Raw genomic sequence first — 25927 nt, 5'->3', positions numbered from 1 at the left:
GAGAATTTAACACTACAAAAAATCTTAACTTTTTTTCAAGTAGTCACTGAACCATGAAAATGAGGTCAAGGACATTGGACATGTGACTGACGGAAACTTCGCAACATGAGGCATCGATATACAAAAAATGAAGCATCCAGATCTTCCACCTTCTAAAATATAAAGCTTTTAAGAAGTTAGCTAACGCCGCCGCCGCCACCGCCGCCAGATCACTAACCCTATGTTGAGCTTTCTGCGACAAAAGTCGCAGGCTCGACAAAATCGTGCATACATGACTTAGTTTTAGTATATATGCATGCATTGTTTCAATGATTTTGATAACATTACAATTAAAAGAAACTCTATAAGAAAAATATATGACTTAAATTTTGTATATGTATTGCTAACATTCATAAATTATTTTTTATCTTCAACAGATACACAACTACTATATACATATTATTCCATAGTCTCGCAGAATTCAAGAGAAATTATCTTCATTTTTTTGGACTCCAACGACTTCGATGACTTGTATGACTTCGACAACAGTGACAACCATAACCACGACCATGCGCTGTTAAAGGAGGGAAACAAAAAAATACTTAAGTAATACCGAATATGTATGTAACAGTTCATGAGGTGAAATATATAAACTCTGGTCCCTAAATAGGGTAGGAATAGCCTTTCATGATCTAATCCAAACCACCAGCTTTTTGCTACAGTTAGCGTAAATTAATGCAACAGTAATTGACCGATGTTCTAATCTCGTAAAACGGTTAAAAAGAAACAAATCAAGATAACAGACAAACACTTAGGCCGTGTTCACATTGAGCTAAACTCGTTGTAGTGTAAGTGTACTCTACAATGGTTACATGTAGTTTAAAACACATTTTGACTACATACAGTCGATAGTCAATGAAGGCCTTGTGTAGGTTAATTGTTCCTAAAACAATATATTAAGAACGTGGATTGTTGTGAATATTTATGGAAATTACATATATTGAATAAATATCATTATGATAACACTATGCATGAAGTTATTTTCCTATTTATATGACAAAAACTAAAAAAATTGCTCCGTTAAAAATATGATTAAATTCAATAGCCCTATTACACCATTTGTTTTTCAGTGGAAGGGGATTTTTTGCTGATAGATATTAATTTACCATCGATTGATATATAGTACGGCTCATTTATTTAGCGCGAAAATTATTTTCACTTTTTTACACAGATTTTCTTGCAAATTCCTGCATTTTGTAGGACAAAATATTCATTTTTATCATTTCGTTTTATCAGCTAGTACATGTACCAGTCCTGACTATTCATTTCCAAAATCACCCCATGTGTGACTGGGAATAGAAATAGAGTCACTCCGATCTTCAACCGATCGCACGTTATACACTTGCCAAAGAATGGCTTCTGTTTGGCTGTGCGGGATGTACAAGTACACAGCCATGTTCATCTTCATCTCGGACGGCGTCTATTACAGGACATAACTATTGTATTTTTTGTGCATTTGTTCTCGTCCTGAGCATGAATCCAACATTTGCCATTGGATGTTTATCAACAATCAATCAATCAATCAATCATTTATTTTCGCCCATTACACTGTTTTAACCAGCCTAATCGTGAAATCCATAGAACTCTCAAAGTTCTCCTAATCAGTTGATACACGTCCAAGGAATGGTTTCAAGATAATTGATACTACCCTATAACGTCTACGTTTGGAATTGTTCCTGCACTAGATTCGTATTTCGACAATTAATGTCACTTCAATGATGTCCGAGACAACAACAAAAAAACAAAACATAATACAACCATTGAAGAGCTGATAAAACTAAAATGGTTATCCAAGATGTACACAAACAATATCTACTAATGTGATAGAAAATCAAATACGAAAATAAATATGAAAAGCATTGTATATAACTATATATATATATGAAAGACAGTTTACAGGTTCAAAAAATAAAATACACTCCATCATCAATCACCTCTATTCATGCAGAACCTTTTTTTTTTTGAACAATGCTGCTTGGTATCTATTCATTTAAAACTTAAAGTAAGTAGAGTTTTAAAGTAGTTTTAAAGTGTTTTTAAACCATAGAAATCCATCACATATTTCCAAATTTATCTCAACCTTATAAATTTGGATCAATCCTTTTTTTAGTGTAATAAAATACTAGTATTACCCGATTCTAATAATAACTATTACTTTTGTAAAGATACTTACTCTTCTTACAAGATGGAGGATGGTTATTCCAGGTTCCATCAGCTTTACACGTTCGAGTAAGAAAAGTACCATATTGTGGTTCATAGCCAGTGAAACAAGCATACGTTATTGTGTCTTTGTAGTTTGTACCAGTCTGGGCAGTTATTTTAGCGAAATTTACTGCTGCAAGGCCTGGACAAGCTACTATCTCTGCAAAAGTATAAAACTTTAAAAAGTTAAGTTGTTTGATTTATTAGTGAGATATTTCGAAAAAGTTAATTATAAATGATTAGCCTTTGAAAAAACTCACATACGCACTTGAAATATTGTATGAATAATAAAAAATATAGTACACTCAAGACAGTACAAAATTCCGGTACATACTTTGGATTTTTTTTCACAAAAAGTTTACAAAACCCACAAATCACAATTGCTAGAGGATGATCGCTGGAAAAATCATTATTTCCTTGCACAGAATTATTCACGATATTGGTTATGGATGTTTGGATATAAACAAATTGATAGTTTGTATATTCGATTATAATAAACATGAATTTGATTATACAAATGTTTTTTCGAAACCACTTGACACAATGGAAAATCTGTATACATATATTTTTCTTAATTTAAGCCTTAAGGGATAAAATATCTAATTTGATCATAAAAGTTGACAAAACCCACAAATTACAAATTGCTAGAGGATGGTCCCTGGGAAATCATTGTTACCTTACACAAAATTATTCATAATGACTTGGAATACGGATTTTTGAATATAAACAAATTAATAGTTTATATTTTGAATTAAAAGAAATATGAATTTGATTATATTTGGAAACCACCCCATGCTATAAAAAAGTTGCATACACATATGTATCATAACTTTAGCCTTAACATGCTTAAAGAATGAAATATTGGATTTGATCATAATAATAAAACTTTTGTATTTTTTTTTTAACGCTGACTGTAAGACTTCCATTTCAGGTTCCATCAGCCATAGATCGACGAGTCAGGCTACGAGACGTCAATTCATAGCCAGTGATACAAGTGTAAGTTATTGTGTGTTGGTAGTTTGTACCAGTCTGAGCAGTTAATAGCGAAATTTACTGCTGCAAGGCCTCGACAAGCTACAATCTCTGCAAGAGTATAAAACTTCAAAAGTGTTTAAGTTGTTTGATTTATTAGTGAGTTAATTCGGTAAAAAAATTATGAATGCTTGGCACTTGAACAAACTCACATAAGCACTTCAAAAAAGTATGAATAATAGAATGTAAAGAACACTCAAGACAGTAAACAATTCCGGTACATATTTTGTTCTTTTTTTTTGACAAAAAATTAACAAAACCCACAAATTTCAAATTGCTAGAGAATGATCGGTGGAAAAATCATTGATTCCTTGCACTTTATTATTTATGATAGTGATTAAGGGTGTTTGGATATAAATTAATTGATAGTTTTTCATTTCAGTTGAAATAAACATGAATTTGATTATATATCAAAATCATTTCACATTATAGAAAATCTGTATAAACATATTTCCTAAATTTAAGCCTTTAGGGATAACATATCTAATTTGATCATAAAAGTTGGCAAAACCCACAAATTACAAATTGCTTGAAGATGGTCCCCTGAAAAAATTAGTGTTAACTTGCACATAATTATTCATAATGGTATTGATTACGGTTTTTTGGATATAAGCCAATTATCAGTTTTTATTTTTAATTGATATAAACATGAATTTTCGATTATATTTGGAAACCACTTCATACTATATTAAATATGCATACACACATTTTCCATAACTGAAGCCTTAAAGGATAAAATTTCTAACTTGATCATAATAATGAACTTTTCTAGAACTGTTTTTACCGCAGACTGGAACACTTCCACTCCAAGTTTGATCAGCCATACATTGACGAGTTAGACTACCAGACGTCAATTCATAGCCAGTGATACAAACGTACGTTATTGTGTCTTGGTAGTTTGTACCAGTCTGGGTAGTTATTGTAGCGAAATTTACTAATGCAAGGTTTGGACATTTACTACCTCTGCAATGGTATAAATACAATATCAGTTGTTTTTGTTCATTGCTTATATTTTTCCACATTTGGTTTTTGTTCATTAGTTCGATATTTTAAAAAAAATTATGAACGATTGATTTTTGATAAAACTCACACAAACACTTCAAATAAAAAAGAATGATAGAAACTAAAACAACACCCAAAACAGTACAAAATTCCGGTACATATTTATTGACAAAAAGTTGATAAATCCAACAAATCCCACACTGCAAGAGGTGAGATCCTGGAAGGTTATTGTTGACTTGCACAGAATTATTCATGATATTGGTTAGTAATCTTTTATATAAACCTATTGATAGTTTTTTTTTTATTTTCAATAGAGAGAAAAATGAATTTGATTATATTTGGAAACTACTTCATAATATAGAAGACCTCCAAATACATTTTGAACAATTTATGCTTAAGCCATAAGGAATAAAATATTGAATATGACCCTAATAGTAATTTTTGTACAAAGTTTTCTTACCGCAGACTGGAACACTTCCACTCCAGGTTTGATCAGCCATACATTGACGCGTTTGGCTACCAGATGTCAATTCATAGCCATTGATACAAGCGTAAGTTATTGTGTCTTGGTAGTTTGTACCAGTCTGAGTAGTTATTGAAGTGAAATTTACTACTGCAAGGTCTGGACAAGCTACTACCTCTGCAAAAGTTTAAAACTCAAAATGTTTGTGATGTTTGATTTATGAATGAGATATTTCGAGAATGTATTTTAGATAATGATGAATGATTGATATTTGAAAAACTCACATACGCATTATAAATTAAGGAAGAATAATAGAAAATAAAAGCACTCGAGACGGTACAAAATTCCGGTATATATTTTGTTTTGACACAAGTTTCCTTGCACAGAAATATTCTTGATATTCGTTATGGATGTTTGGATATAAACCAATTGATCTTTTTTATTTTCAATTGAAATAAACATGAATTTATATTATATGAACACCACTTCTTCATACTATAGAAAATATGCATGCACATTTTTTCCATGATTGATGCTTTAGACTTGAGTAAAAGAATATCTAGTACAATCCTTATGAGAAAAAATCTACAAAGTGTTCGTACCGCAGACTGGAACACTTTCACTCCAGGTTTGATCGTTCATACATTGACGAGTCAGGCTACCAGATGTCAATTCATAACCAGTGATACAAGCGTAAGTTATTGTGTCTTGGTCGTTTGTACCAGTCTGGTTTGTTATAGTAGTAAAATTTACTGCTGCAAGGTCCGGACAAGTTACTACCTCTGCAAAGGTATAAAACCAATAAAAGTTGTTTTTGTTTTTTAATTAGATATTTCGAGTAGCGAATTGTAAATATTTATGAATTATTGATCTTTGTAAAAACATACATAAACACTTCGGTATAACTAGTTGACAAAATCCGAAAATCCAAAATTTCTAGATAATAGTCTCAGGAGAATAATTGCTTCCTTACACAGAATTATTTATATTGCTATTAATTACGGATCTGTGGATATAAACCATTTGATTGTTTTTATTTTCAAGTGAAAGTGTGATGAGTTTGATTTTGTTTTCACTCCCCCAATACACATGTTTTACAAACTACTATGATGTTGGAGATGACGGAGTCTTAGTGGCCAATATTTAAGAATTCATATCGGAGATTTCCAATAAAATGACATACGTACGTAACTATCCGAGTAAACAAAATGGAACCGCTTATTGCATCCTATGAATTTTGTCAAAGACGTTTTAAATCAGCAATCTAAGACGATTAAAACCATAAACTGGATTTTTCGTTAATTTCAAATAATTTTAAGGTGATGAAAATGAAAGAAATCATGTATTTTTATTTAAACCGAAATTCTACAGATTAAAACCTTATTGTTTGTTCGACAAGTGCAGAAATATCAAAATAAAGGGGTTTTGACAGATTTTATCTCTAGATTTTATAAACGTATAAAATTGAGATAACATCAAATTAATATAAAGCATCATTTCAAACTCTCTTTTTGTAAATTATGCTGAATAAGAAAATTCCAGTTTAATATCTCTAGCTTCCTTCTAATTTCATTTCTGAGAAAATTTGGGAGACTTGTTTATTTCCCCTTGAGTACGTTCGAATAACAGCATTTGCACATTTAAAGAAACGTAAAGCACGGTAGGTTTGGTGTCCGGCTGAAATTGTGTTTTGTTTTTGTTTCGATTGAATCGGTCCACTTTTTTTTAGTGAGATCAGGTTTTTTCGGGTGATATTACATGCGAATAGATTGATTTACTGCTATTTCGCAAGTATAATAGTTTTATTCATGACTTTTCATCTTATTCTTCATACTATACATATTTTGAGCACAAATTACGCAGAATATTCTTGAATTTCATAGAAAATTCAGCTTTTTACATTGTCAGGGTTTTTTTGGAAAACAAAATATCTTTTTTTTAAGAACATGTGAATAAGAAAGAAGGAATTATTGGCATCTATAACTATTTTTCTCTAGTTTATTACTGTAATTAAGTAAATAATAATATTATATATTACCAATAAGTCACAAAAACATATTACAAATTTGATCAAATTTAACCATTTTCAATTCAATGCTATTTTTCTGTACTAAAAACATTTTACAATAACCTTGCATTAAAACGATATATCAAAAATCACTGGGTCCTTTCTTATACCATTTTTTACAGTCAATACTATTTTATGATTGAGATATATTACAGTGGCGAACCCTGAGTTTTAAAAATACAGATTAATCCATTCATGTACTATTTACCATTGACCATTACATTTCAATTGAATGGAATATCGAATAAAAAATTGAAAACAACACTTTTTAAATTTCATGCATCCGAAGCGCTCTTCTGGTATTGCCTTCATCTTAAACGCTCAAAATCCAACAATTTGAAAGCCAAGGATGTATAAGAACCAAACATTTGAAGAGCTGTTTGACCAAAAGAGACCTAAAAAATAGCAAAATCCATCTAAGTTCAACTTTGCCTGAGGGAGTTGAAACTTTAGTTTCTTTATGATTTTGAAATTTATAAACAGACAATTTTAGATGATTGATGGTTGGTTGCTTAACGTTCAGCGGAAAAACCTTCATTCATGTTAAGGACGAGGATAAATTTCCAATAAATACAATAGGAAGGTTCATTAATAGAGGTCATTCAGGAAGAAAGTATGGATATTAAGACTGCTACTGAAAATGACGATACATTGGATAGGGACAGACATTTTGCCTTGCAACAGGTCCCCCCAAAGAGTTGTTGCAAGGGTTCTCGACGTGCAGAGAGCTTGGCACCCTATCTACAGGTCCCATTCTGACCGGAAGTTGCTGCATACTTGTACATCCCGCACAGCCAAAAAGACGCCCGATTTAGCAAGGGTTTTATTGCCGTTCGGAAAATGGCCTAAGTGATAATATTTGTATTCAGAAAAAAGGGGACGGGATTGAAGTAACGACAATTTGAACATATCTGTCCTCATCTGTGAAACTGATATTTGATAAAGGTCAACCAACTCGTTGAACTCTTGGTTTAATAACTTTCTTATAAGCAGCAACCCTCTATCAAGGAAATCATGATCGGAAATACAAGCCCTGGAATATCGTTTCAACTTGGATATATATACTTTGTATGCAAGCGCTGCTGGAATGTTGCTACACAAAAATGAAAATTTCACAATTGGGAAGCTACATAAAAATGAAAATTTCACAATTGGGAAGCTGAACTCATCCCTTTTTTCGTTAAGTTTTGTTTTCAACCGAAACTCATTGTCAATTTCTAGATAAAAGTCAAGATATGAGGTCGACTTAACTGTTTCTGTTGTATCCTTTATCTCAAGTTTGGTGGGATAGATGCGTTCAACATAGTCACCAAATTTTGAATTATTTAGTCAAATAACATCATCTACATAACGGAAAGTGAAGTTAAAGGATCCTGCTAACTTTTTTTTTCTTTCTTCCTAGGAAGGTCCTGTATGAAATCATCCTCATATGAATAAAGGAACAAGTAAACAAGAAGAGGAGCACAGTTGGTTCCAATGGGAATGCCAATTGTTTGATGAAAAACTAGTCCTCCAAACGTAATACATATGTTGTCAATAAAGAAATGAAGCATCTTGATAATGTCTGTTTTTAGAGAACTTTTGGCTTGAATCAGAGTGATTATTTAAAAAGAACGATTTATCCCTCCTTAAGATAAGATACTTATATATACGTTTGTCATTCTTTTTATGAAACAAAGCAGGACCAACTCTTTCAATTTGTCTTTAAGTTTAGAAGTAGGAATACTTGTGTTAAGTGTAGAAAAGTGAAATGTTTTAATACTATTGTAAGGTGAAAGAGTCTTAAATTGTATGTACTCTAAAAGATCTTTGGTATTTTTAGTATCCACATCTAGTGTCAAATAGTGAATGAAACATTTATCGTGTATTTTCTGTTAAAACAAACATTTACCAGCCTTACACACTATGTGAACGTACGTCTGAATCTAACATGTCTGTGCTCACATAAAGATTATTTACATCGTGTCAATTTCTTGATGTAAGTCAAGATATGAGGCCGACTTAACTGTTTCTGTTGTATCCTTTATCTCAAGTTTGATGGGATAGATGCGTTCAACATAGTCACCAAATTTTGAATTATTTAGTGAAATAACATCATCTACATAACGGAAAGTGAAGTTAAAGGATCCTGCTAACTTTTTTTTCTTTCTTCCTAGGAAGGTCCTGTATGAAATCATCCTCATATGAATAAAAGAACAAGTAAACAAGAAGAGGAGCACAGTTGGTTCCAATGGGAATGCCAATTGTTTGTTGAAAAACACGTCCTCCAAACGTAACACATATGATGTCAATCAAGAAGTGAAGCATTTTGATAATGTATGTTTTAAGGGAATTTTTGGCTTGAATCAGAGTGATTTTTTTAAAAACTACGATTTATCCCTCCCTAAGATAAGATACTTATATATACGTTTGTCATTCTTTTTATGAAACAAAGCAGGACCAACTCTTTCAATTTGTCTTTAAGTTTAGAAGTAGAAATACTTGTGTTAAGTGAAGAAAAGTTAAAGGTTTTAATACTATTGCAAGGTGAAAGAGTCTTAAATTGTATGTACTCTAAAAGGTCTTTGGAGTTTTTAGTATCCACATCTAGTGTCAAATAGTGAATGAAACATTTATCGTGTATTTTCTGTTAAAAAAAACATTTACCAGCCTTACACACTATGTGAACGTACGTCTGAATCTAACATGTCTGTACTCACATAAAGATTATTTACATCGTGTCAATTTCTAGATGTAAGTCAAGATATGAGGCCGATTTTACTGTTTCTGTTGTATCCTTTATCTCAAGTTTGATGGAATAGATGCGTTCAACATAGTAAACAAATTTTGAATTATTTAGTGAAATAACATCATCTACATAACGGAAAGTGAAGTTAAAGGATCCTGCCAACTTTTTTTTCTTTCTTCCTAGGAAGGTCCTGTATGAAATCATCCTCATATGAATAAAGGAACAAGTAAACAAGAAGAGGAGCACAGTTGGTTCCAATGGGGATGCCAATTGTTTGTTGAAAAACACGTCCTCCAAACGTAACACATATGTTGTCAATCAAGAAGTGAAGCATTTTGATAATGTATGTTTTAAGGGAATTTTTGGCTTGAATCAGAGTGATTTTTTTTAAAAAGTACGATTTATCCCTCCCTAAGATAAGATACTTATATATACGTTTGTCATTCTTTTTATGAAACAAAGCAGGACCAACTCTTTCAATTTGTCTTTAAGTTTAGAAGTAGGAATACTTGTGTTAAGTGTAGAAAAGTGATATGTTTTAATACTATTGTAAGGTGAAAGAGTCTTAAATTGTATGAACTCTAAAAGGTCTTTAGAATTTTTAGTATCCACATCTAGTGTCAAATAGTGAATGAAACATTTATCGTGTATTTTCTGTTAAAACAAACATTTACCAGCCTTACACACTATGTGAACGTACGTCTGAATCTAACATGTCTGTGCTAACATAAAGATTATTTACATCATGACGTATTTACCTTATGAAATCCATATCGGTACACTAACATGCAGATTGTTCATATCACATAAATTTACTGTATGGAATCGACATTGGTATAAGTATGTGTGAATCGATTCAACATGCTTACCAGGGCGTTGACATGTAACATGGTTGTGGACATGTTGGATCGATCCAAACATACGTAAACCTGTGTAGGTTGAATACAATGGACGTGCATGCATGGTGTAAACAGTTATACCTCGGCGCAGACATGTCTGATCTATCCAAATGTATGGATGCTGGTGTCCATGTTACTTATAAGACTTTGCAAGCAGCAATATATACAAATGGCCGATGCCGTTTTATGAAATTTTGCGTAATAATACAACATTATCAGACTGGTTACATGTATTGGTTTTGTGCTTTGAGAAGTACTTTATTTGAACCCTTAAATTGTTTTTAACGTAAATGCACTGACATATTACATTTTAAACCATAGGAATTTTGATTTTTCACTCGATTAAACCTGGATGCATTCGAAAAAGTACGGGCTGCTCTCGACAAAAAACGGATATATAAAAATTAATTTACTTTCAAACATGGCCGTATCAATGCAACAACAAGAATTTATAAAGTGTCTGTATATCTTAGTATATACAGATTCTATATATGCATTTCTTTTTGACATTTGCATTGGTATGTATATAAAAATTGCTTTAATCTATATTTTGGAAAAAAAGCATTGTGAGCTTAAATCAAACGTTTTTAAAACAAAATAATGCAGGGTTTATCTTTTTATCACAAATAAGAATTTACCTTGTATTATCTTGAATACATGTATTTTTTGCTAGCATCTTCTTAACGTCTTACCAGAAATGAAGTCCTTTTGTCTATATTTTTGATCATATTCACTTGAAAAAACGAGGTCACATTCGAAAAAAAGCCGATCAAATCACTCGACAAAACACGATACCAGACGGACACTATACCTTCTGTGTGAATGGTTCTTATGGAAGAAAGAATGAGTAAACTATAATATATAATTACACATAACTATCCAAGTTGCCTCATCATCAAATATATGTATGCAATAAGACATAAATTTAATTCTTAATTCCATTTTGTTTCTTTTCTATTTTTCTTTATCATTTAGCAATACAAATTTTAACTGTAGTTCAAGCTTTCTTACTTGTGAAAAGAAAAGACTGTTGGTGATTTTGAAAGTAACTTATAGATCCAAGGCGTCTGGTGTATGTTAATGTTTTTGTAACCTATTTTTATAACAATTGTTATTTACACATGCCACTATATTAAATACCGTACGTACTTACTTATTTGAAGGCCAAAATATAAGCATTGACAAGAGGAAGGACAATAAATGTTCATTATACATGTAATTTGAATATAAAGTATACATAATTTGCAAACAAACGCTACCTGCTTATTTGTTAGTGGGTAGAAAAGAGGAATTGAAGATACACATAATATGTATAATAGTATTTAAAACTGAAACAAGAATATGTGTCAATACCACGCCGTTCCCCTCTTACAGTATCACATTTACATTTTCAGTAAATCACTATATCGGGTTCCAAACCCTAATTTGGTATATATTTTCAAACTTTTAAATCTGATACCGAAGGGACGGACGCACAGACCAAAATACAATATACCTCTACTATCATAGATTGAGCATACACATAAAATATCATACTTACCATAACTCCATACATTTCCGTTTTTTTCAGACGTATTTGTCTAAGTTAAATGTCAAATATTTCATAAAAACAATTAGTGAACAATAACGTTTCAGAAGAACTAAGTATATAGGTCAAGTGAAATCACCGCGTAGTGTTCAATGCATTTGATAACAAGTAACTAGATTCCCTTAAACAGTTGTTAATAATAAAAACATCCAACATTTAATAACAAACATATAATGATTAAAAATAGCAGATTGGGTTAACTTTTAACTAAACTATATTCTAACAAGGCATGCGTATATGTGGATATGGAGAGTAATGTCATTTGTTTCCTATTTTGTCTCTATCAGGATGGGAGCATTACATTTAGTATTATGTTAATTATCAAGGTTAATTATTGTCCTAGTTTATCGCATTAGGTGTTAGATGTTTACCATCGCAGGAAATTCAGGAGCTGAAACTTATTGTTAAGTCTAATGAATTAATTAGATTTAACCTACGTTCTTCACATGGACTTTCACAAGGCGTACACAAAGCTGCGTCAATTGGCACAACATCGATAGTACCTGGTAAAGATAAAATATATCACGTAAGAATATATCGTAATGCAAGATTTCAGTTGCCTGTATCTGTGTACTTATACCTTAATGTTGATATTTAAATAATGTCTGTCTCTTTAACCTATATTCAATGTCTTTATTAATTTCATAGTTATTATCAGTAAAAGGCGGCGTAACCAGCATGAAAAAGAACATCTGTCTGCAAATAACTAGACCATAACTGCAATCAATATACAATGTGTTCTCACGTCTTCGTTATTTACTTTTAGTGTTTCTGGCAATAAGTTAACTTTACGTTGAATGTCTAACTATTTTTTTTTAAATAACTTCGATGAACGTTACGCACAATAATACTCCAGTGAACAAGCTCAAACGCACACCACCACTTTTACTAAAAGGGAAAATAAAAGTCTCATGTCACAAGAAAAAACAACGTTTCCCACTTTTCAATTCGTAAAATGTTTTGAAATACATCTACATTCAAAGATGTTTTCCCTTTCCGCCGTATATCACTATCAAGATCCTATCTAAATAAACTCTTCATAGATACCAGGATTTAAATTTTGTTTTTGCGTCAGACGCGCGTTTCGTCTACAAAAGACTCATCAGTGACGCTCGAATCAAAAAAGGTTAAAAAGGCCAAATAAAGTACGAAGTTGAAGAGAATTGAGGACCAAAAATACCAAAAAGTTTTGCCAAATACAGCTAAGGTAAAAAGGGTTCTTGTATCTTTGCATAGTTTCATGTCTGGCAACATTATATCATAGTTCTTAATAAAACAGCACAAACTAAACAATTAGAAGTTTGCAGATGACTAGAAACTGATATTTGTTATAAAACATAATTAAGACAAAATTTCGAAACGAAGCCAAAACACTACGAAAAATAACTCATCAAATATACCTAAATGCATTCATTCATTCATTCAGATACGAGCTCGTTCATTTGTCTACGATTTTTTTTTCTTCAAATGAAAACATTTTAAATACCAATTGTAAACAGCTGATTCTTTAAGTGAAAAAAAATGAACATCTGAAAATTATATTTTGAACAGAATCTGACCAGAAACGATGGCGTTAGTTAAGACACCTGAAGGTGAAAGCTGACGGACGGACCGCTCATTAAGGAATACCAATATTCGAATTTCGAATTATATATAACACAGCAACATTGAGGCATTTCTAACGATACTAAGAATATTTTAAGAAAGGGAAAAAGGCGTGTTGTCTTACTTTATCTACACGGCTGCAGATGTATTTGTATATAGATGTATTTGTATATATACAAGCACACTCTATCTCTCTATCTCTATTTAGTTATTTGGTCTTTCAACACAAATGTCCTCAAAATGATTCTACTTCTGTACAAGTCACAGTTTAAAGGTTTCTGTGTCTAGTGTTGTTTAAATCGGTGTTTATGACATTTTCACTCGTTTCTTGGCTTTTCCTCGTGTTACTATGTCTTAATTTATTTAAGTGAACTGTACATGTGATTGTGGAACAAAATACAATTTCTTGTAACATATTACCTGTCTTTTGTAGTGTGCGTATTTTTGGTTCTGTTGAATATTGACAAAACGTACTACACAATGGGTCTGTATCAGCTGGTATACTGTTGGCAGGTGGATTGAATACCCTATCATTTGGAACTATAGTATTATCCACATCTGAATAGTCCAAATTGAAAGACAAAACTAATTTTGAAATTGATATTTACTATAATTATATTAATGATATATACATTTACCCTTTTTCGCAATTGACAAAGAATAATAAATTCGTCGTGGAAACATGTAGTTTATTGTTGTTATGCTAATAAAATATAAAAATCATGAAATTTAAGCAATTGTTGTATATCAGAAGTGTATGTGGTGCTGACAAAGAGAATTATAGCCAATAATCTAAAAAAGATATTTAAGAGACATATATGTAACAGGAACATTTTAGCAGTTTTGTTATCATGATTAACGTGATTGAAACACGTATTATTATTCAGAAAGACACAGTGTTACTCCGAAACACTAATTTTTACTCAGAAACACATAGTAGTACTCAGAAACACATACCGGTAGTATTACCCAGAAACACATAGTATTATTCAGCAGGAAACACATAGTATTACTCAGAAACACATAATATTACTTTGAAACACATAGTATTATTCAGCAGTTGGACTTGCAACATTAAGGACTTTGTTCGTCTATCGGAATTTTCGAACAGATTCGAACACTTACTTGATGAGCAGATTCACATCCACAAACATTAGTTTTCCCTGACAAAGAGAACTTTCATAACATTTGTCCAGCATATGTGTTGAGTAATTTGTCTCACTCACAGGTATCTGACATTTGATTTTATATTACTTTTTGACAACGACGATCTAGTGAAAGAGAAATAACTTTTTAATATAAATATTACTAGTTTTTTTTTTAAAGATTTTCCTTGTTTTTGTCCAATTCGCCTCAAAATAGAAACAAAGCCAGCATCTAGAAGAAAAAGAAGACAAGGAATTCACAGACACAAGACTTAGGCAACGTAGATAAGCCTACACGAAGACGAATGAAATTTCTGGAAACGTGCTTTGGATTTTCTTGGCCTAATACAACTACTATAGTATTAATTAATGAAAAAACATGTAAAAACAAAAATAATACCCGATAATAAGTAGAAGTAAAACAAGTTGTCTGTGACCTTTGTGAATTTCATACAAAGATATAACCGTCTATTACCACTAAAAGGTCCACTTGTATAGCTACTATCGCTCCTAAAACAGAAAAGAAAAATTAACAAAAGGAAATCTCTTAATATAAATGACCTGACGTCGGCCCGAACATATTTCATGGACTTAATATGATTATCTTATTTCAATTTTGTAAACTGCCTATTTTTTAATCACGAACGTTACCTTTGCTACCTATGACATATTAGTATGGCGACCTTTAGCTCTTCTGTGTAGAAACAGAAGTAAGGGTTGAACTTAATGGATTCCATTTTACTTTTACTGGATGTAATTACATTCAGTAATATCTCGTACGAGTGAAAATACATGTATATAATAAAAAAGTTTCACGCGCAGTTAAGAACTCAAGTAAAAAGTTAAAAAAGTATCCAGAATGACATTTTTATGTGCAATAGGATGTACAAATGTATACAAAAAAAGTATAGTACAATGTATATAATATAATGTTTCTACGTATTCTGCATTTTACACATTCTTTAGTTTGATATTTCGATTTCGAAAAGATTTGAAACATTATCCAATTTTAAATCGGGAAAAGTTCGACTAGCATGTCTTTGGGGTATCCAATTTAAAGAAAAGAAACCTTGGAAAAAAGTTTTGCTATAACGAGATATATTATATATACTAACTTAAAAAGAACAACGGATTCTGTATTTGATAATGTTAAGTTAGATATGCAAGTCCATGCGTCTATGGTCGTTCCAAAGGCGTTAAAGTTTATGGATGACGGTGATGTTAGAATTGTATTTTGAAACCGTAGTGTAGTTGTTACCGGTTGATTATCATCTGGCCTGGTATAATTATAGATCCACTCCATATTCTTAAGTTCTGGTGGCAATATACAATTTGCATCTATAAAAAAGGGTAAATTTATTAAGCACTATATATGTTGCATATACAAGTATCATACTGATGTCCAAATTTCTGAAAAGTCTATGCATAAAACAGAAGTATAAAGGTAAACAAAGATGAAATGTAATAACCTCAAAACAGAATGATACCAGGTGCCCCGACAAGATACGCATATCCTGACGCATCTCACGATCAGCAAAAATGGTTTGTTTATATGCCTCTTAAGTGTGATTCACATTTTAAATGCGAGTAAAATTGTTTCTTTAATCTAAGGCCTTTTCATCGAGGGTGTCCTAAAATCTGTCCTAAGGATAACCTTAGGATATCCTTCGGCGTGTCTGAGAATGCACATCGAATCTCTCTAATGATATTTTACCCGATTGTCGTAACCGCCATCCTAAGTGTTGCAACAAATAGTAAAGTTTAAAATATATCTGTTATACAAAAAATGCATAAAAAATTATTTTAAGGTTTTTCTTGTCGAGGGGTGTCAGGATTGATCAAATGAAAGCTTTCTTTGGGCAATCCTGACACCCCGAGGTATGTTATACAACAAGAAAAACCTTAAAATATACATTATCTGACTTATATACACAAGCAAATTTCACTCACATCAATTTCACGTGAATTAAAATTCATGTGAATATCACCTCAAACGAGCTTATACGTGAAATCAGTTCATGAGTTTCGAGTGAATCTCATGTGAAACTCACGTGAATTTCAAGTGAAAATAACATGAATTTTTTTCACGTGCAATTCACGTGAATTTAAAAAAAAAAAGTGTTTCAAATAACATCTAAATTTTCAAATTTAATTGAAATCATGAAAAATACCATTTTTTTGTTGTAAATTTCACGTGAAATTCGTGTGAATCTCAATTCACATGAAAATTTTCACGTGCGTTTCATGTATAAGCTCGTTTGAGGTGAATCTCACGTGTAATATTTCACGTGAATTTCATATGAGATTCATGTAAAATTCACGTGAGCAATTTTTGCCTGTGTACCGTCAAAGAGAGAGTATCTATTTCTGCAAAGATTTGCAGGACTTGTACCCTATTTTACCGACTACACTAAAGTGTGATATTCTTTTATGATGCGTTGATGTTTTGATACGCCTTACGGCTCATCTATAATGTGAAATAAAACTCAATAAATGGCAATTAGACTGTTTTTAAAACTGAAAATCAGAACAAGATATTATACCCGCCTCCTCCCCCACTCCAAACCCAATTATAAAATACTTGACTTGCACCATCCTGCTAGCTCTTCGACTGCAGGATGGTGCAAGTCGTGTGGTAACAGACGATATAAAAAAAAAAGATGTGGTATGACTGCAAATGAGACAACTCTCCACAAGAGACCAAATGACACAGAAATTAACAACTATAGGTCACCGTACGGCCTTCAACAACGAGCAAAGCCCACACCGCATAGTCAGCTATAAAAGGCCCCGAAATGACAAATGTAAGACAATTCAAACGAGAAAACTAACGGCCTAATCTATGTACAAAATAATGAACGAAAAACAAATATGTAACAAAGCAACAAATGACAACTACTGAATTACAGTCTCCTGACTTAGGACAGGCACATACAGAATGTGGCGGGGTTAAACTAGTTTGTCTGACTTGCCAACAAATACTGAATACTCAAACATTTACTTGCCACTCCACTGGGTCGGTATACACTATATATTGCAATGTAACATGCAGTATGTTGGCGAGACAGAACAGCCATTCAACAAACGCATGAATGGTCATCGAAGTGACTCTACCTGCAAGCCAGACCATTAAGTCGCCATTTGAGCACACCCAAGCTGATCTCAAAAACCTTACCATCACTATCATAGACCACAACGCGGGTTGATCAAGGGCCGACAGACTTGCTCCGGAAAGTTTTAGTTAAAAGAAAGTAAAGGACAGTTTCCCCAGAGGGCATTAATTAAAAAACATAAAATGAGTCCCTACCATCACTTGTTTCCTTTAACTAAGGCTTCAGTACAGGACTCTCACAGTTTTAAGGAATTTATTCCTTCTCCCAAACATCAATATTAAAAACCTTTACCAGCGTATTGATTCGTGATAATTTGTATAACGTTCAAGATTATTATTTCAGTTCGACTACCACATGTAAAGATCAGAATCATTTGAAATCTTACTGATGAAGGATATTAGTTATCCGAAATATTTAATATTTGTTCATGATTTTACTATTTTTTAGTGATGTTGTACCCTTTTAGACTTGCCTATTATATACTGTTATATAATTGTTTTTATCTCTATCGATTTATTAGTTTCGAACAGCGGTATACTACTGTTGCCTTTATTTATATATATACTTTATTATCGTAAATTTTACAGCTGATCGCTTTATAAATGATATAATAGTTATGTTTGCAATACAACATGTAGATTGATAATGCTAATCATTTTTGTAAAATACTGTCCGTAGTTTTAAAAGCCATGATCATAATGACAATAAATTTTACAACAAAATTCAACTGTTTAACATTTTGTAGACTACACAACTGTTTAACTTTCATGAAACAACACAAAACAAAAAAATATATCTTTTTGTTTCTACAAAAATTGAAGTGCGTATAATTCTTGTAAGGGAGCAACCATTTAACTTCAGAAAATTTTTTTCGCGCAAAGCGCAAACATTTTATTCTATTTTTTCGACGCTATCAATCAAATTATTTTTTTCAAAATTTAACACTATAAGGTATGGGGAAAATCTGGATTCAGAATAATTTTTTTTGTCATCTGCTTGATCGCAACATTTTTTTTTTCATCAAATTGGGGATCAGAACTTTTTTTTTTTAGAAAAAAACCATAACTCCCCATTGAATTTAAATGGTCGTTTCCTACTATTTTTAGAATTCGAAGACTCACATTTCATTCATTAAAGAGTTCGCAGGCTAATCTCGTGTAATTTTCATATATTAAGACTAACTACGAAGAAGTTGAACTTTTCATTACTGTCAAAAATATATCAGTGAATATGATTAAAGTTCTATCCTAACTTTAAAGAGCTTTGAGCTTTGAAAATGCCAACCTACAATCTCCTGGAGAAAGTGGAAAAACATAAGTCTGTTCTTTTCCAGTAAACTCTCAAATGTTGCAACCAACAATGCTAAAAACAGGGTTTGGAATACAACTTATGCAATATAAAATATATCCTAATGACAGGCATGAAATATGACCAACATATGACACCTAAATTTGTGTCCTAAAGTAAGGACAATTCCTAAGTTGCGAAATGTTGGTTGAACCCACTTAAGAAAAATTCATCAGCTAAGCTGGTCGTACATGTAGGATATGTCTTATTCTAAAGTTTGCTTCAATAAATAGGCCCGGCCTTTTTTCTTACTTAATCTGATATTAAACTCAATGTTTACTGTCCAGACGGTAACACGGTTATACTTATGGTACACCTGCATGTAAAACCTGGAAAGTTCCAAACAATTAAATCTTGTAGATAATGACTAATTTCGCTACATTCATTATTGTCCAGGGTAGCGTATAAGAGATGTTTGCAATATTATTTTATATATTTACGACGTGACCGCTGTTATGACATTGCCTACTTTTCAATTGCAATTCAAATAACATTGCAAGCAGACATTTTCGTTACTTAACCATAGTTTGTGTTCAATCCGACCATTCTACAATTAGTATATTTATCTGGATGATATTGTAGTTTTCCATCTCCACGGAAAAAAAGGCAGCACAGACTGGAACTCTAAATTTCATAGACAATTGTTTGTATTAAAGTTTAAATTTCCGACAGTAAAAATGCTCTTTTCTGAGAAGAAGCTATTTAAAACAATGAATGTTTTGAATAGTACAGTTGTTATAAAATTATTTAATTTCTATCACAAAATTATATGTACTTTAAAGTTTCACCTGCTGAAAATCGATGTATTTTTGTGTATTCAAAATGACACCATTTTCGCCAAATTAAAGAAAAACAAATTCATCAAAGATAACAGGTGTGTAATTGTAATGCCAGACGCGTGTTTCGTCTACATCAGTGACGTTAGAAAAAAAAAATATAAGGCCAAATAAAGTACGAAGTTGGAGAGCATTGAGAACCCAAAATTCTGAAAGATTTTGCCAAATACAGAAAAGATCGTCCATGATAATTATGCTGTTACACTAGTTTAACGTCTTTAATGTCAAGGAGTAAAATGGACAATAATACCGACTTTTTCGGAAAAAGTCATGTGCACATGAGTCCCAAAACACTATCTAAAATGTGTTCCTTGTGGTAATAGACGTTTTATTATTAGTTGAAACACCATTATTTTTAAAAAAATATATCAAACGACTTTTAAGAACTATATTAATAAAACATTAACAGGAATTAACCTATTCATTTACCGTGGATTCTTTTTCTAGAATCAACGCTTCTTAAATCTGCTGCTGAAATGGACTCATCAAATTATATTCAATTGTTTCCTTTGTGTCTCTAATTTTATTAAGTTTGAATTGGCCAATTTACTGATTTCTGTTCACTAATGGAATTAATTTAAAAACTTACCTTTAATTTTTGTAATTTGTATATGCCTTCACTGGGAATCGAACCCTTCCTTGAAATCTGTTATGAATGACTGACATCAACACATCGACGAAACTTCTCGGCTACCAATGGGTTACAACTTAGATGTCTATTTTATAAATATAAGTGAACAGCGGACACACAGGGGTTGTACCTTTATATATACACAATGGTCAGTCGTATAGTATAAGTTGGTAGCCGCGAGGTTAGCATGCTTAAAATCAACGAGTTAAACGATAGGGATTTGTCGGTTTAGGTTCGAATCCCTGTATTATCTCTGTTGTCCCAATTCTGTTTTTTTTTTCTAATTTTGCATGTTATAGTGGATATTTTTGTAATAATAGCGAGTTTTACCGTTTATTTTTTTTTTTTGGATTACTATTGGCTATTTCACGTGGTTGAAACAAAAATGATTACATTCTATTTGTCAATTTTTGTTGTATAAATATAGTATGATTTCATCTGTTTTACTACATAATTTTACGTGATGTGCCTAGAGTGCTAGAAATTTCGGTAACATACTTATTATATATACTTTATATATGCTCTTTGGTCGGGTTGTTGTCTCTTTGACACATTCCCAATTTCCATATTTTCATTCTCAATTTTATTAGAAATAAGTTCGAAAATGTCTTATTTTGTAAAAACAGATAATACTCAGATGCCTGATAATATAAAGATCTTTAAAGGTAGAAGTGTTATTTTGTATTTTGTTAACCAATTAATTGTGAATTGAGATTTATCAATGCATCGTTGGACACGATAACATGGTTATTTAAACTCACTTACAATACCTTCTAATTAAGAAAAGGCTTTAATTTTGAAATGAAATTAACACAATAGTTTAAGTTATAGGTACAATAGATAAGGTAGATTCATGAAAAACAAACCATTCGCCCTCCGGGCTCATGGTTTCTTTTTCAAGAATCCACGCTTATCCATTGTATCTATATAACGTCTTTCTTAACTTTCGTGAGTTGGATGAACGCATTCGCAAAGAACTAATGTCAGTTATGTTTTTTGTTTTAGAAACTCTTTTGAAATTGGAAGTTGTAATTCAAACAGCACAACATTTCCTATCACAATTACATAATCAAATTGTTATGTTACAATGCAATTACACTCTAGTACATATAGGTCAGTATATGAACATGCAAGGGGCACCAATTCGGAACGTCTTTTATACGAAACATGCCGTCTAATGGAAGCATCAATAAAAACAACATGCCACTCATAACAGGTCAATTAGCGATGAAATAAAACGTTCTAACAGATCATCTGCCAAAACAGACTACAACCCACAGAGTGAAGATTGAACAACCAAATAGTTTAATCGGTGTTTCCAATGTCGGGAGAATCTACAAAAGATGTGTTTGCCTCAATACAAAACAAATAGAAACCAGTGTTTTGTGATTGGATATCTCATCCAAATGCTCTAGCAGAAGATGCTCTGTAAATATAATGAGAAAAATGTGGGCTTATGCATTTCCACCAATATGTCGAACGCTCAACCATCACCCTAACCTGGGACAGTAGTGTAATAGCACAATATAAGAAAAAACCCTGTAAAAATCACTTGGAAATGGATTAGCTCGTCAAAATGACACAATCATTTAACAGCTCACACAAAGACAAAATACAAAAAGTACCTATATATGAGTACTCACGGTTACTGAAAATTAGTTCTACTTAAAGTTAAAATCATGTTTTCTCGAACCATTGTTTTAACAATTCACATTCATACAATTTTGTGAACTTTTCAACTTCATGTGGTTTTTATTAACTTTTGACTCTAATACATATTTTTTGTAACTGGTTATGTTAGGGTTTAAGTAGCAATCGATTACATTAGATCGATTTAAACATTGATATCGTGTATGTTACAATGTTAGACTGTTGTCTCTCCCGGGAAGGGGGTCAAGTCTAACAAGACCCTTTCCTGACACAGTAAACATGCACCGCTTGAAGCTTCCCGTTTGATTAAACATTAGCGAATATGGACTGAACAGATAAATCAGTGCTTCGGTGCTGACATAACTTATAACAGATTCTTTTTTAAATTACTCCTTGATAGATTAAGAAATTACTGAAAACAATTAAAGAGTACTACTGTAACAACAGACCATGAAAAGGCCGTGAAATTTCTGTGAAATATCACAGGGCCGTGAAAATCCCGTGAAAATACCCCCGTGACTTTGTAAAAAAAATATTTCTAAAGGCCGTGAAAATATTTGATGTTAGAAAAAGACCGTGAAATTTCAATATCCCGTGAAAAGGCCGTGATAATTTGTCCTTTCATGCTTAATAAAAATATCACGGCCTTTTCACTGGTTGTTAAAACCAGTGAAAAGGCCGTGATATTTTTTCATGTCAATTTTTTCTTATCCTAATTCAGATTTAAAACATCCCATGTGGTTATTGTAATATGGTCTAATTATTTCCACTCACATTTTTCTAAATATCCTATAAACTTTTCATTATAAATATATGTCTGTTTAAATATTATTATATGCAATACTACTGTACAGGACTGACTTTTAAATGGAACCATTCATTGTTATAATTAATGACTGTGTGCCAATAAATATTTTGTATTCAAATAAAAGTATTTTGCTACTGTCTGTACATTATTATAAACAATGTAAACATTAATTTTAATTGAAACCGAAACATGTAAAAACGAGAACTTCCCGGAATATCAGACCGTATCCGGATTCGTGTTTCTTTAAGAGTAATTGTAACATTTCCGCAAGGTTGGAAGACGCCGAAGGTCGATTAATATTTACTTTATAGATGCAAGACGAGTGACAGCAAGTTTGAGGTAAGTTAAGTTATTAATATTTTATTCTTTTATGTATAATATCACCAAAATGTTGATGACGTTTGTGAGCATTTCCATTGAACTGATTTTCACTGAATTTGCAGAAACCGCGCAAACATGCATGTGATATATTCACTTATATTTGAGTCTATTGCACTTGATTCCTTAATCATTTCGGTTAATGTTTTCTCAGACTTACCGGATCCTTTAAATACGATTACGGTTTTGTTTTGTTTGTGTATTTGGGGAAAAAAGGGGGGGTCCTTTTTCCCCACACTGGCCACATAAAAAAATGACAATTATGTACAGTACACTACGTAGACATACACATAGATAATTGGAAATGGTTATAATAGCAATAAGTATCTCTGAATTGGAGTTCACTCTGATAATCAGAGGCGTAACCCCCTTTGAATGTGTCGGGAGCTATTTAAGTATTTTCTGACTTGGCCTTCGGGTCACGGTGTTCAAAAGGGATTAATCAGAGGAGTAGCAGGGAAAGTATTTAATATTTGAACGGCAAAATGTCCTTTCTAGAAGGGTTTGTGCCATATCATAAGAATAATTGGTATGGCAATGAGGTGTTTAAAAAATAATTCCCAGCAGACATTTGACAGTTGGAAAGCAGGTCACGGTTTGACCCCAAGTCTATCAGCAACAATAGAGTCACGTGACCGTGAAAATTCAGTAAAACTACGGATGAGACAAACCTCACTTTTACTCACTAAAATACCACTGTCATAGTAAAAACTTATTGATCAAAATAATCTTCAATATACATAGTTTTAACTCGTCAAAACTTACACATCAACTCAAAGTCCTTTATTCTTTATTTTATCTTCAAACTTGAAGTTTGTGTGAAAATTGTCAAGGCTCCTGATCGAAAAATCTAAATATTTTCGAGGAAACTAAAAATGATGGGCTGAATTTAAATTTAATAAAGCATCTCATTAAGACAAACGCTCGATATGAATATCTAGGCAATACAGTTTTGGATACGCAAACGTCAAGTTATGTTCAACACGAAGCGGTGGTTTTTTTGCCGATTTGTGCAAGTGGTTATCTCCCCTTGATATCACCAGTCAAAAATAAAACCCCACCAAAATGAATAAAAAGGAGTTTATTTTACAAAAATCAAGAAGAAAATAAAAGAAAGTCGATTAACAACTATGTTATTATAATATTAAGAAGAGATACGTCTCTTCTTTTCAGAGAAGGATTACAGGTAAAAATTAAAAGACAAAAAATTAGTAAAAATTAGATCTAGAAACCTAGCTGAATTGATATAAATTAGCCCTGGCTGATGAAATTTACTTTCAGTTTGTAATTTTTATAATGGGATATGGGATCACTCCTAATGTAACTACTTCTAACAATGTTTAATTCAATAAAACATACTGTATACAATTTAAATAATCTTTCTGAAAAAAAATAGTACTGACCATTTATATTTTATATTTTAATAAAGTGGGACCAAGAGTCACAATTTAGTTTCTTCAAAGTAAAAAAGCCTTTTAACTCAAGCCTACGTTTCTTAGTTGAACAGTACAGTACTGCCTAGAAAATATCATACAGAAAAAGGATAAGTTTACCAAAAAAATGACAAAAATTCTGTAAAAAAAAAATGCTTAAAATTATAAGTGAAAGTGACATAATTTTGAATTTTAAAATCATTATTACGTAAAATTCAACTATTAGATTAGCTAGCACAGTAGCCATTGTCCAATTTCTCAGGGTATTTTATAGTCCAAATAATTATGACGTCTTGGAAGGCTATTTTAAACTTTTGCATTTTATAGATTATGAAAGTAAACATTTTGAAAAAAAATTGGGGCTTCTTCTGTGACTTCTCTTTAGGTTGCTGTATCTGCTGCTTTACATATTTATAAACAAAGTATTGTATATTTTACCTGAATAATTGGATATTAATCTCAGAGATGAAAGTTGGTATGACAAATCTTGTGCATTTTACTTTAATAATGATCAATGATGATCAAATTTGACAAGATTTTTGCCATTTGAATAAATTCAATTTTGTAAGCACACATCTCTATGAATTAATTTCTTGTTTGACTTGAAAAGCTAGTGTTTGCTCTTATGAATGTAGCTTACTTAGTAAAGAGATAATTGATAAGCAAGGTTTTTAACTTATAAAATATAAATATTATTAACTGACCTTCATTTCCTTTCTTCATATGATTTTTCCTCCAGAAATTTTCTTTGCAAAGCATTTTCTATTGCTAATTTTGTGCTTTTGTTTATCCATAGGCCATCATTAATTTGTCATATTTGCTTCCAGTATAAATAAAATTTTCTTAGGCCTATAGTTTCAAACGCCATAAAGAAGAACTTTGTTTGTTGTTTCACTTGTCCAATGTGTAAATTTTCACTATGCACATGACCCTGACACATATTTTGTAAACGTTATATAT

General features: G+C 31.8%; 1 protein-coding gene across 3 annotated transcripts in view; it reads right to left on the bottom strand.

Moving 5' to 3' along the window:
- Positions 1–344: 344 nt before the first annotated feature.
- LOC127716535 (sushi, von Willebrand factor type A, EGF and pentraxin domain-containing protein 1-like) overlaps positions 345–25927 on the bottom strand; it is a 61745-nt gene continuing 36162 nt past the window's right edge. Inside the window, exons 2-9 of one of the 3 annotated variants that reach the window (XM_052222753.1) lie at positions 15887–16109; positions 15172–15281; positions 14047–14184; positions 12459–12524; positions 5341–5520; positions 4736–4915; positions 2213–2401; positions 345–553 (exon numbers count right to left, since the gene is read on the bottom strand). In XM_052222753.1, the coding sequence (XP_052078713.1) occupies positions 477–553; positions 2213–2401; positions 4736–4915; positions 5341–5520; positions 12459–12524; positions 14047–14184; positions 15172–15281; positions 15887–16109 (1163 nt within the window). In that variant the 3' untranslated portion in view covers positions 345–476. Of the gene's footprint in view, positions 554–2212; positions 2402–3014; positions 3325–4735; positions 4916–5340; positions 5521–12458; positions 12525–14046; positions 14185–15171; positions 15282–15886; positions 16110–25927 lie in introns of those variants that run through there. The other 2 variants (XM_052222755.1, XM_052222754.1) reach the window with 2 other exon arrangements.

Source organism: Mytilus californianus, unplaced genomic scaffold (assembly GCF_021869535.1).
Source record: "Mytilus californianus isolate M0D057914Y unplaced genomic scaffold, xbMytCali1.0.p SCAF_9, whole genome shotgun sequence".
NCBI classification, from domain to species: Eukaryota; Metazoa; Mollusca; class Bivalvia; order Mytilida; family Mytilidae; genus Mytilus; species Mytilus californianus.
Note: the sequence above shows the minus strand (reverse complement) of the source record. Positions and strands in the feature narration are given on the sequence as shown.